Raw genomic sequence first — 14,206 nt, 5'->3', positions numbered from 1 at the left:
TACATACATACATACATACATACAGTATGTACAAGTATGTTCCTCACAGTCTTGTTTTCATCTGCGTAAAATTCAATATGGCGTCTAACCTGATTAAGGTCTATTAGAATGGACTGCTTTCAAACCAACTGCAAATCAATCTGAAGTCCACCAGAACTGTACTAGGGAAGGGAATTTTGATCATTTTGTCAGCTGACAAATAAATTTGATGTGCATATGCCCAAAATGTTGTTTTAAAAAATAAAAATATTAAAAATTAAATGTTTTAAAGTTGAAAAGTCTGCATTTATTACGTTTTCATAATCGCACATTAGCAACTGATCAATCCCTAAAAAACAAGCATACTCACAAGTTTTCACACAAAGAATGCTGCACCAACAAAACAAATCTGAAGCTAAAAGTACTCAGGTCTGCACTAAAATCTCTATTGTGGGGGGAAAGGGAGACTCTCCAAGCAAAGAGAAACATTTGGCAATCACCCTGAAAACCTGAGAACTTAAATAATTCAGCTATACTGTGTGTGATTGCACATTGGTGGATGCACTGAGGTCCTGCAAAGAATCAAGCCAATTCCAGGTCTTGACTATTGAAGAATGAAGTTATTTGGCCACTCCGAGACATGCTGAAATATTGGATCAGGTGAGACAGCAGGATGGCATGTGGTACAACAGCGTTCCACAGGGATGCTCAGCCCAGCAGCAAGTCAAGGCTAAATCGGGTCCATCTACAAGCCTCACTAGAGAAGCCAGCTATGAAATGACATGACATCACACATGTACTGACAGACTGAAATATCACAGTCCTTTCTTACTTTCTTTCTTTAAAAAAAACATGGAGGAAGTCATTGTGGCACCTGACTGAACACAAACACAACATCTCTCAAAAATCCACATGCAAGATCCAAACTACAACAAACACTGCATGGCAAATAAAGCGTCATTCATGGTCTCAAGCTAGACAAACCCTCATGAGACTGAGTCATACTGGGCCGTTTAAGCATTTTAGCAGCTGAGACAAATATCTACTGGGTATAAGACCACCAGGGAGGCAGACACCACAGTTCAGACCACTCAGGCTGCAGTCAAAATACCTGTGTGTTTGTCTTCAATTAACTCTCATTTAATTATACTCTTGATCCAGTCACCCATAGTGAGCAGCTATTAGCAAAAAAGTGCTAAAAACAAGAATGCAAACATAAGAGAGCAGAACTTGAGGAAGAAAACGGTTCTGTACCTTTGCCCTTGGCTTGAGAAAGGAGATGAAAGGCAACAGAGAGATAAAGAGTATCCACAGAAGGTAAGCATGTAGAGATATGAAGAAACAATCAAAGCACAGTTCACATCTATGCATTCAAGGTTCAGAGTTACAGTTTAGCCCAGTCAGTGCACAGCAATTCAGTCAATTCAGGCATGCAAAATATAATCAATCTCGTCAACAGAGTGAATACAAGTGAAGGGGTGTGGCATACCTTGATCTGCCATCATGTGTGCAAATCCTTTGAGAAACAGAAAAAATGACAGAAAGAGGAGAACATCTTTAGGTATGTATCAGCGCATACAATGACATCACATCTCTGCAGAAGAAAAGGTTTATGAACATCTTAATTTTTAAGTTTAATTTTGGAAATGAGTTTTAGTTTGTTTGTTTTTTTACCTATTGTGACGGCTCAATACATTTTTGGTAGTAGAGTAAACTTAAATAAGATATGTTGTAAATATATTAGGAATATAGTCACCTATAGACAAATATAGTCAAAAACTGGTGTAGAATTTTTTTTTCACTTAGAAACTGCTAAATTTGACAATTAATTACAAATAAATGGCAAGTAACACATTTAATTAAATGTGAAATTTTGAAGTAGAAAGGCTGAAATGGTATTTCCTCGTAAAACATACTCCAATAATCTTTGTTTTGTCTACAACTTTGAAAAATCCTTTTTTACAGTGTGGTGCATTTTATTTGTTGTTTAATATAAATGTGACAAAGTATGCTGATTTTAATGATTAATGTAGTGATTAAAGTCAAATTTAATTTTTCCAAATGCATATTATAGATCTTATTGTGAACAGTTCTTTCATTTTCATTTTTTTATATCTATCCCTACTTCTGCTTCATCACAACTTTAAGTATTTTTTATTATGATAATTCTGAGATTGTTATATTTGAAAATATCTGTTTATGTTCCTGTATATTTGAATACTTGTGTACTCTACACCATTAACGCTTTCACTGCCCGTAAAAGACCGCTTCAATACAGCCTTAAGGATATTATCAACTCACCTGGGATGCTGTTGGCCTCTGATGGTGTTGCAGCAAAGACAACAAAATGGAAAAAAGAAAAAAAAAAGAGGAGAGAAACATTGCAGCCATTAGAGCCCACTCATATTTCCTTTGCATGAAAACTATCATGCAAACTCTGACACACCTGCCAGCATGCACCGAGCAGACATCTGCCCTGTGCATGTACACAGAAACCCTTAAAATGCCCCTTGCATCCATCCATCCACTCCCTCTTCTCCCTAGGAAATGAGGAGGGGGATCAGATCTGTGGTGTATGAACACCATGGCACACCAACATCTAAGAAGTTTAGTTCATCTTCCAAGACTTACACACACTCCCAGAGCCCACATCCACGCCTGGGTCATAAATCCAAACAGGCAACAGAACCTGCTCCCTTTAGAGAGGGTTGTGGATTTACGGCACGCTGATGTTTGTCAAAAGCACTGTTCCATACTCAGAGCCTGGTAGCGTTTACTCTCATTGTAGACACGCTCTCTCTCTCTCTCTCTCTCTCTCTTTGTGTCACAGGCCGCCTTTCGCACTGAAGCACTGGGCTGACTTATTTCATTAACGCACTCTGGTCGTCTCCCAAACCAAAGGGCATCCAACACTGATAAACGGGCATTGCAATGCTCTGTGTGATGAATAACAGCTAATCTACTATTTTTCTAATCTGTTTTGGCTAGGGATGGTTCATGATCATCCGAACATCCAACTACTCGATTTGTGAGGACAGCAATTATCAAGCTTTGATATAAATTAGGAGTGGTGCTTTTATTGTGTTCAACTTAAGCTGTTAAACACGGCAAAAAAAAAAATCTCTTAAAATACAGCCATTATGTAGCATTTAGGCTTTAAAAAAGTTATTTATTTATTTGACAAAAAAAAAAATAAGACATATACATATACATATACATACATATAAAATATACATATATACATTTTTGAAGGTTATTGTAAAACCCTTTAGATTGAGTAAATACTCTAGTTTTAATAGTAGAGCGGGGTTTAAACGGGGGAAGTCGTGGTCCTAATGTGGTAACCTAATGGTTAGAGAGTCAGACTCGTAACCCAAAAGTTGCGGGTTCGAGTCTCAGGTCAGGCAGGAATTGTAGGTGGGGGGAGTGAATGTACAGCGCTCTCTCCCACCTTCAATACCACGACTGAGGTGCCCTTGAGCAAGGCACTGAACCCCCAACTGCTCCCCGGGCGCCGCAGCAAAAAATGGCTGCCCACTGCTCCGGGTGTGTGTTCACGGTGGGTGTGTGTTCACTGCTGTGTGTGTGCACTTTGAATGGGATAAATGCAGAGCACTAATTCCTAGTATGGGTCACCATACTTGGCCACATGTCACTTCACTTCACTTCACTAAACACATGTTCCTGAAGTGTTACAGATTATTTTTTTTATAAATTGTAAATGTGCATGTGCAAATATATGCATATGCTTGCATATATATACATATATACACACATACATAGATATTTTAAAATATTCATAGACATAACTATTATTAGGTATACATATTTTTAATTTATTCATATTTAGCTAACTTTGAGATTATTCAAATTATTATATAAATTATTTCATATGACTCCAAAGAATTGCAGATTTTACTGTAGATTTTTTAGTACCAGACACCGACAGGCCAAATTAACCAATTTATCTGTTGCCAGTGCACACAAACGGCATCTAATACAGGATATTAAGGGAATCCTGATGGGGTCTGCCTCCATGAAATGCTTTTAGTGCTGAGCAATTATAGCTACATTAGACATTAATTTAGTCCTGTATGTGTTGATGTCTGTACTGGCTGAAAATGCAATATGTTGTCTCTCATGGTCACTCATTTTCGGGACATGTTCCAATGTGTAAGTGAGTGTCTGTCTGCCGTGCTTGTTAAAGACTGGTACAGGACATTAAGTCATCTGATGAGATGCATTAACCTGGTGTGGAAAGTATTAGGATGTGATTGGAGAGTGGGGAATGCTGAGTTACACTCGGGATGTGAGAGCCATGGTGACTCGATTGATGCGTTCAGCTCTTGAGTTGACCTGTACTGAAGTTCTGGCTGGAATATGAATGTCTACATGCACTGTCAGCCTTCTACGATGACCTAGTTTCTCAGAAACAGTGGTGAATCAGAAATTAATGTTTATTTGTGGCACATCAGAAGATCTTTTCCTTAAATTCTCAACAGCAACAAGTGAAGAGTGTTTTACTAATTTAATCTAGATCCACAACAAATTGTAATGATCCCTGCAATAAGGAGTCAAGTGAATATAATATGTTTCTCAACACATTTAGAAATCATTTTCTAAAATGTGTTAAATTATTAACCATAATACTAAATTGCATTTTCTGAACAATTTTGTTCAAAAAGTGAAAATGTTAAATTCAATTACTTAGAACAGGTCTCATATACAAAAATTCCAAACATTAATTAACCATAACTAGAAAAGGTTTAGTGTCTTATCCTTAAAAAACAACTCTAAGTTCTATATATCCTCGTAATACACTTTTAAATTTGCTGTGTTTTCATTAAAGGGGACATAACACACACAGTTTCACCCAATCACATGTTAATCTTGAGTACCTATAGAGTAGTACTGCATCCTTCATATCTCCAAAAAGTCTTTAGTTTTATCATATTTATAAAAGAAAGATACAGCTTTACGATTCTCTCCGGAAAAAGCCGAGCTCCTGGAGGCGCACTGTGGGCGGAGCTAAAGATTGACGAGCACTTGAGCTCCGACTGCCTACAAAACACAGACATTTGATGCAGTTTCACTTACCGTCTGCAGTTCTGAATCATGACCGGTATCTTTTATAGCTGGGACCGCTCCATCCTTCAGTATCAAAGGATGTGCTAATCCAGTGTCGAACTGGGCCTTGTTTATAAAATGTTAGTCAACAAACACGCTTGTGAAACTGCATTGCTGCTCCGGAAAAACAAACTGCATCCACTGTTTACATAACGCTGGGTTCTTTAGGAAGCTTAACAAAGTTATCTTTCCCTTACAAACAAAAACACACTTCTTTAGAGACATTCTTCCAGAGCGAGTCCCGTGCAGCGCTGCTGAATGAAGCGCGTTGATGGGCGCACTCTTGCTCTCGTTCTGGTCGATGTGTGCGCGGGCGCGCTCTTCCGGGAGAAATGCCCATATAAGGAGTTCCACCCTCATCTACGTCATGAAGAGCCACGATCGAAAAAAAAAACTCTCTGAAAAATTTTGTCCATGCTTAGCATGAGAATCCAACTCTTTAACAGTGTAAACAACTCTGAATGCATGAAACAGCATTGTACCCCCCCTTTAAAAAACAAGAGGAGATTTGTAAAGAGTGGCTGGCTTAAACATAAACCTCAGCGTACCAATTCAGAGACCATCCGCATGGGAAGACAGATTGAGTGTTTGTTTGGCTGCCAAATGTTTATTATTCTAATCCGCCAAAAGATTACGCGTTTTCGCAAATGATGTAGCGCCGTTGCTATCACGACTTTCACAGAGCGAGGAACATACGCCACGGTAACGCAAAACAGTTCTGAGGCCATTTTAGCCATCTGGCCATCAAGAGGAGTGTCAGATTGTTGTTGCCGCTGCTATGGCAATTGGATTCAGTCAAACGTACGTAAGGCTAATGCTTAACACTTCAGACCAGCTTGCCATATGGCTCCGACCTGATATTTATTACCCACGTACAGATGTTTCAAAAGCCTGAAGACACAAGATTAAGATGGAATTAAGATTGCTCAGTGGATTTTTGTAAAGCTGTTATCAAACACTGATGTCACCCATTAATGTGTCATTTCACAATACTGGTTTTAATTTGGATTTGTAAGAGACGCCAGCGGAGAAAGTTCAGCTGTAGTTTTACAGTGCCTTTAAGTTCAGGCTGCCCCTGTGCACCAGTATAAATGGCCTCCAAAAACGTTTTATTTATTCTTTTATGATTGGCTGAACTGATTCCCAGCATTCAAAGCCATCAAAGCTGCTTTTACGTCTGGCTTTAGCCCCTATCAGTGGACTGCAGGACCCAGTCAGCCAAACAAGATGGAGAGGAACAACGGCTGTAAATCAAGCCCAAAACTCTGTTCACTTTACAACCAATAAATCTAACCCTAGTGCCCAGTCTTCTACACATCCCTCTTTCTCTCATTTTCACTTTCTTGCGCTCTGAAACAGGCTGTACATGCATACACATTCACTTCTGTATAAAATACATGAGTACACAGATAGCATCCTGGCTTTAACCTTTTAATCACATTCAGTAATTGTGTAATTAAGGAGAGAATCACAGGAGAGGTTGTGTCTAAAATGAGAGTAACAACTCAAAGGGCTCTGAGCACTGATCACCAATCAATCACCCAGCTTAAACACTCCAGTCAAAAGGGGGGGAAAGTTTAGGTGCAATCAAGACAGGATATATGCACATTAGTTTCTGTAATTGTTTTCTTGTTCATTAAAATTCATTATTTATTATTTATCAGGTAAAGATAACCCTTATTGTTTTTGTTACAATAAAGCATATAAGTGGATATATTTAAAGCAAAAATTATCAAAAGAAGCAGAGAAACATATATATATAAAAACACATGTTGTACCTTTCATTCATCAGGATCATCTACCAGGATCTAAAACATGTTTAATGGGAAAGAACTCAAAGTTGTGATTTTCTTCTGGGGTATAACAAAATTATTTTAGTTATGATTATACTTTCAAAATAAATGTGCGCAAACCAGCAGATCTGTATATGAATGAGCACATTTCAGTAACCAGGGTCATAAAATTTTCTTTCTAGGAAAACTAGTAATGTCGCTATAAAGAATTGCAATTGACATGTTTAAAATTGGCAATTATCCCCCGTCTATGATTCATTCTCTGTTGAAGAGGTGCAACAACAAAACCCAGAGCTGTGAAATGGCCTCCTCAAATCCCCAGAGAAACTAAAATGGCCACTTCAGAAAAACAACCAAGGGATCTGAAAAGGCACCTTAACATCCTAACACCCCACCTCCTCAGCCGGGCACGATTAACACACACACACACACAAACGCTTGCCAGAGACAAACAGCTTTTATGCTTTACAGAGGTAAAAAGCAGGCTTTGCTAGTAGTGCATTCACTTTCAATTGACCGTAAGAAGCGATGGGGGAATAGAGGAGGGTCTTATGAAGCTGATTGAGAAATTTCCAGCACAAAACGCCTGCCAATGCACAAAACAGGGCAGCTTTCTGTAGACAAGCTAAGAGACGCCATTAACCTGGACCTTAGAGTCAAACTTCAGTGGCATGAAGGATTCTGGGAAACATTATTCACATTTCAGCAGTTAACACTGACAATTTAGAGTAGAATTAGATGGGTGCCAATAAACGTTTGGGGGAAAAAAAATGTACATTGTATACACATTACAAAGTCATCAAGACTTTTATAATAAATAATATTTTATAATAAACCGTTTTACCTTCATTGCAGAATCGGCCCACATATTCCGTCTTAGAACAATCACAAAGTGGTTCCCCATCCACAACAGAGCACGTTCCTCCATTCTCGCATGGGTTCTCCATGCAGATCCCCTCTATGTCCATGCGAACCCTCTGGCTACTTAGTAGAATAGGTTCCTTGTTATTGTACTTCAGTTCCCTGATAATTCCCTTAAACGCTGGAAGATCCTTCACTGTCGGGAGAGTGAGCACAGAAATACGAATATCTTGAGGGACTCCACCCAGGAAGAGGTCACTAACAATCTTCATGTACTGCCTCTGTGGCCGCACCTCGCTCGATTTGCTCACTCCATCCAGAACCAGCACAGTTCTCAGATTGTACCTGCTCAGGGTGGCAGAATGCCAGCTGCTGTCATTGACTTGCTTGTCCAATACAACTGTGGTCTCGGCGCAATCAATGCTGAACTGCAACTGGAGCTTCCCTTCGACCACCATGAGTTGCAGGAAGTCGCAGAAGCCGCCATCGTCAAAGTACAGGATTAAGGCAGTGGGCACGTCTGTTTTGAACTGGAAGCTGAGGTCACTTCTGGTGCTGGCATCCCAGCGGAGATAGCGTGCCCATTGGCCTTGCGACCCTGTAAACTCCAGGCCCAAGCAGGGACCAAGAACAGTACTGATCAGCAGCTGCAACTGGACTGGGAATCTGAAGAAATTCATTGTAAAAGTGCTGGAGATTTGGGGTTATTATCCTGAACAGAAGGAAATCATTGAATTAGCTTTGGTTCAAAGGTCAGTATATCCAAAGTACATCCAACAGTATATGCCCAGAGATACCAGAGAAGAGGTGAGATCGTCAACGCAGCGACAAACAAAAAATATCCTAAAAGAGGAGAGGGAGTTAGGAGGAGAACAGTCTTAAATAACAGTCATAAGGCCAATGACATTGCACAACAATCCAATCTCTGTCAGGCGACAATAAAAGTACTTCTTCCACGTTTCCTGGAATGGATCGACTTGAGAAACGAGCAGATGAGGTGTGGTGTGTCTGCTGAGGTGTTGTTTTCTTCTGGTATCTCCTCAGACCTCAATCGTCCAGACAGGTCCTCCAGGTCGGACTCTTTCTGTATTTAGGGAAACCAGCACAGACTGCATGATGCCTTGTGGGTAATGTAGTCCATAGGGTTACTCTGCCCTGTCTAGCGCACAATAGCTGTCAAAATAGAAAAGCATCAAATTACAAATGAATCCACGGATGTCTCAGTCAATCTAGTGTGTGATTTTTTTTATGCATAAAACACAAAAGCATAAAAATATATAATTTAACAAAACAATTCAGTACACTTTCACAATTATAATCATGAAAAGCTGCATTTAAATGTCTCATGCAACTCCTGATAAAACCTAATTAAAAGTTTCTGTTTAAATTACCAGCATTATTCACATGGCAGCTCCAACTATCATTCTGTTGTAGTGAGTCCATGTTTATCTGATGATGTGGGATTTTAAAAGGCTTTCTGCAGGATGCACAATGCAAAACAATAATATGCATGTCTACACTTTCCCATGACATATACTCCACATTTCCAGCACCATAGTCATCTAAACACCTATAATATTTTGCTAACATTTAAAAAAACGTGTTGCATGAAGAAACGATTATTTATTATATTTTATTTTTAAAGGAATGCTGCTGCTGCATAACAAGATGCAGTAAAAATGCAAAGAAAATGTTTATTTTATGTATTAAAATAATTAGTTTTTTTTACACATCCTCAAGCACAAACAAAATGTTCTGTTTTGTTCTACAAATATGAGAGAAGCTTCCCATGCTGAGCTGACGTTTGGCCTTGAACCAGCACAGATTAGTAGGACTTTTGTGAAGGCAAAACGCAGCTCCGGCTCCTCTTAATAACATGTGTCCCCAATGTGCATAAACGAATAGGCTCCAATTACATGGCAACATGCAAGGTGTAACCTAATAGACATCTAATATTGCCAGTGTCCTTGCCAGAGGCGTAGGCAGCAGGTACGGCAGGACAATACTGCCAGCAGCCCACGCGATTCAGCCGAGCCCGAAACACAATGCATGCCATCAGAGCTCTGCCTGCTGCAGCTGAAGAGGGAAAAAAAAAAGAGCAAGAGACTGCATGCTTGTAACAGATACCCCACGTTGGCACACGCCCACACCTCGAAATATGCATGTGTGCTTTCTCTTTTTCTTTTTTTTTGTCGAGCGAGGGCTTGTGAAGAGGAGGAGACAGGTGAAAAGGCTAAACTGAGCACATCATTGTCCTCATTGATATGTGATTGACACACCCCACTGGGAACGGCACACGACGCCACAAAATAAAACCCCTGCATTTGGATCCCACTTCAAAAGTTGGCGAGTAGGAGAAGGTGGTGTAATGGAGGAAGGGGGGCATGATAATGACAGCAGGCCCAACCATTCATCAGACACACAAAGCTGGGTTTTACCACAGGTGCCTCAATTACGCTCTGCCATTACACCAGAAGAGCTGCGACAAAATGTCCTCCAGTGCGCCCCGATGATATCATGGTGGCTTTGGGAGGAGGCGCACACTATTTCAGCGAGCTCGGCTCTGTACGTGACACGGTTGCCGTCGAGTATCCGCATGGTGGAGCGGAGGTGTGGGTGAGGTAGAGCTGGGCCAAAATGGATGACATCAGCATCCGGTGCTCTCCTCCTGGGCTGCCAGCCGGCGAATGGGAGGCGTGAGGCTCCTACTTGGCCTCATGTAGCTTCCCCCCGTGACCCAGAGTGGGCACGGGTGCCACCAGCAACCCCCTAAACAACCCACTGCAGAGGAACAGCAACTTATGAGCAGAATAAAGCAGGAGCGTCTCTGCAGCAGTCGTTTAAGGCATTATTTCACCTTGCCAAAACACACCATCCTTGTGGAATGATTCACTATAATACTCATCATAATCAGAACCATAGGATTAGTAATGATTTATGACCAAATTTCACTGTGGTAAAGGTGTGGAGTGTGTGCATTATATAGGGCTCTGATCAAGACAGAAAGATCACGTCACACTGCGGTGTATTAGAAAGGCAGAGCACATTCGATGATTGTTTTGGAACTGAGCATTACACAACGCCAATAGGAAATATTCTTCAATGCGACACAGACAAAAAGGCGATCTTAAAGAATTACAAAAAAATTATAATAACCAAAACGCGGAAGAACGATATTTGTTACAAAAGTAGGAAATGAATTTATGTTGCTTGAAAAACACTTATATATTCGGTAAACAAAACAAAGATATATTTCATATTTTACATAGTGTTCATTTAACATAATACACTATATGTGCATATATGTGTATTTTCCGTTTTAGAATTATCAGTCTGAATTATTCTAATTTGTTTATTTCTATGGAAAAATACCTCAGTTACATTAAGATCATTTAGCTGTCTTGGCTTGATATGTAAATGGAGATTATAACCAACACCCGTGAGAACAAAAAATACAGGGAAACGAAACAATATAAATGTAAACGTCCTTTTCTTTTAATATTAGCTAACGTTTTAATTTTAATTTTAACATTTAATACATTTTAAATAGATGTACATAATTATACTGAGAGTAATATTTTTAGCAAAAAAAATCGTTAATATGGATGATTAAATTTGAAAGGTTTTTGTCCACCAATATTTCGTTTTTAAAACAGCATTTCGCTTCGTTTCACCCGTCTAAAATGGTAAACAATATACACACAAAATGTGCTCTAATACAATGAAATGTCGCTTTTGATCCAAATTATTAGTGCACAATTCAATCCCTCAAAATAAGGCACGGATAAATGTGCACATGTATAAACACACCGACAAAATGATTTACATTAGACAGTGCATTACTATTTCACACAAAAGAGGTCACAAAACAATACAGGGTGAAATTATACATCAGCGTCATGGAAAAATAAAACACGCTCGGATAAATATATGATATATTATTTTAATTCAGACATACGTGTTCATTTTCATTTATATCAGCTGTGAAAAAAAATCGTCGATGAAAGCGTGTGACAAGGCCGAGATCAGGAAATATTATCTACCCCGACAATTTCAGGACATACAATACTGCCTGGGTGGATGTGTTAACATTACGGCAAAAATATTAAGACACAAATACAGTGGGTGTAGCCCAATTATTATTTTGACGAAAACGTGGAATGTAATAAAAAGCACAAGCCTGAATAGCCTACCTTTAAAATTAGTGTGTGAGCGCGCGAGTGTGTGTTATAGTGAATTACCAAAGTCTATTAAATTCCAGGAGATCTAAATGAGCCACTACAAATTGATGAGAACGAATTAAGATATTCTAATAATGCACTGTACTCACTTGAGCACTTCAAAGCGAGACGAAAAAAGCTGACTGTGCATGTTAGGTGTGAAACCGTGCCAAAAATCAGTTTTTAAAAATCTAACCTTTCGCTTATTGTGACATCAAGACAGATATTTATATCGAATAATTTATAAGGGTTCGTAAATATTTTTAAATCACTGCAACGTGTTAATAGCCAACCTTAAACTATTTATATATATTTTTAAATAAATACATTTTTTTTAAATTACTCTGCTTAAATTTTCCTGCACATTTAGTCTAATAAATCCCAGAATAAAGTGCTAAACTAACGGATCATAATAGTAAAATGTATTAGGCTAAGTACACCACATGTGTGCATCCTAAAAATAAATTTTAGCCAAATAAATTCATAGCAAATGTATAATACATTTTCATACATGCTCTAAAAAGAAATGGGAACATGGATATGCGTTCTTGTAGGCTATTTGACCAGTCCATGTCTAGTAGCATTCATGAGGATGGACCTGTAGTGGGCATGCGTGGTTAATCCTGAGTGGCAGTTGATCATGGGCTCCACAGACACCTGAGAACTCATTCATTATTCACAGCTACTTTTACAGATTAAGAATAACACAGGTCTCCTGCGAGCAAAGCGCGAAATTGTTTGTTACATGTTTACGGAGGAAAGGGCGTGTTTTTTTCGTGATTACTAGCTACTAGAACAGAGGCCTATGTTGTCTAACTTATTGAAGATAAACGAAATATTCTGTGATATTTTAGGCAGCAGACAAAAAAAAACAGGCAATACACACTTATTTTTACGCAATACACAGTTTCCACACTATGCTCTGTATAGAATTTGACCATATATTCTTGAAGAATAAATACTATTAAACGCATTTTTAAAGTTAGACAAAGTGTCTTTTAGTTTCTTGTTGGTCTGAATGATGATGTAGTTTCGTATTTTTATCGCGCTTCTCCGCGAAACAACGCGAATGCCATTTATTTCGATTCAGTGCAACACGCCTCGTTCACAGAAATAAAAGTAAAATTCAACAACAACCGTGATTTACAACGTAAAAACAAACCAACTAAGTGTAAATACTCGAAGTAAGCGATGAACTTTAACATCCCGGTGAGCTTTCATTCATTCCGTACCAAAAAAAGAAACAGACTAACCTCAGTTTTCGTAAAAAATATCCCAAACCGGAATAATCCACATTACATTCCCAACAGGCTCTATACGTTTGGTCAACGCCGCTAAATAACGTTTTTTCGCGGTCCTGTGAGGATGTTTTACCCGCGTGCTCTTGCCTCGTTCTGTGCTCGCTTGCAGTTACAGAGAGCCGCGCGCTCAGAGACTCTGTTGGACAATCACGAGATTTTCACACACGAGCCGCGCGACCCCGCCTCATTTTACTGCGAGGCTCGCGCCATTTAAAGGTGTACGTTAGTAAAATCTGATAGGAAACTTGGCTAAAAACAAACGAGTTTCTTTTTGAAGCGATAGAAACATTTATATGTGGAAAAGGTACTCGAAATGTCTACGAGATGGTTGTGTTTACTTATATTTGTAGAACCGTGCTGACTTGACTCAAGTAAAACATTTTCCTCAAGGGGGGATCCATTGTAACATGGTCAATAGATTCAATAAAAAAAAAAAAGTTTTTTTTTAACTTCAAGTTTTACTTGTGGATGCACTTATAACAACAGGAAAGGCTTGAGAGAATCTGCTGTCCTTGGTGCTGAACTTCACCGCAAACACTGCTGTGCAACAGCTGCTGTTTAGTGGCAATGTATTTTGACTTCCAAAAGAGTATAAAGCTATTTTCCAGATAGTTTGCTACTTGGGACGTAAGTGAAGTCTACACGCTCAAAAACTAACATTGCGATCAATAGGTGTTGGCCATGTCATTGATTTGCAGCCCAAATGATCCATCATAGATCCTACAGAATATTGAGCGTGTCTTCAAGTTGAATAGATCGACCCTCTCCGGCCTGCAGAGTCCAGCTCATCTGAAACTGTATGATACGTGTTTGAGGCAGAGAAGCTAGATCAGAGGTAAGCATGTTGCAGTGTTGGAATTCTTCTAGTAGTGCTTTATCCCATGCAGTGCCTGTGAGATGACTATGTTTTGGTCTCATTCTCACA

At 39.2% G+C, this 14,206-nt stretch overlaps 1 protein-coding gene across 1 annotated transcript in view; it reads right to left on the bottom strand.

Moving 5' to 3' along the window:
• The window catches only part of LOC107751785 (neurexin-3a), a 307,078-nt gene extending 293,686 nt beyond the window's left edge, over nucleotides 1-13,392 (bottom strand). Inside the window, exons 1-5 of the mRNA XM_016567557.1 lie at nucleotides 13,234-13,392; nucleotides 7,744-8,933; nucleotides 2,281-2,298; nucleotides 1,469-1,495; nucleotides 1,234-1,245 (exon numbers count right to left, since the gene is read on the bottom strand). Of these exons, the coding sequence (XP_016423043.1) occupies nucleotides 1,234-1,245; nucleotides 1,469-1,495; nucleotides 2,281-2,298; nucleotides 7,744-8,440 (754 nt within the window). The 5' untranslated portion in view covers nucleotides 8,441-8,933; nucleotides 13,234-13,392. The remainder of the gene's footprint in view (nucleotides 1-1,233; nucleotides 1,246-1,468; nucleotides 1,496-2,280; nucleotides 2,299-7,743; nucleotides 8,934-13,233) is intronic.
• Nucleotides 13,393-14,206: the final 814 nt, after the last annotated feature.

This window comes from Sinocyclocheilus rhinocerous, unplaced genomic scaffold, assembly GCF_001515625.1.
Source record: "Sinocyclocheilus rhinocerous isolate Xijiao unplaced genomic scaffold, SAMN03320098_v1.1 scaffold993, whole genome shotgun sequence".
Classification (NCBI taxonomy): Eukaryota; Metazoa; Chordata; class Actinopteri; order Cypriniformes; family Cyprinidae; genus Sinocyclocheilus; species Sinocyclocheilus rhinocerous.
Note: the sequence above shows the minus strand (reverse complement) of the source record. Positions and strands in the feature narration are given on the sequence as shown.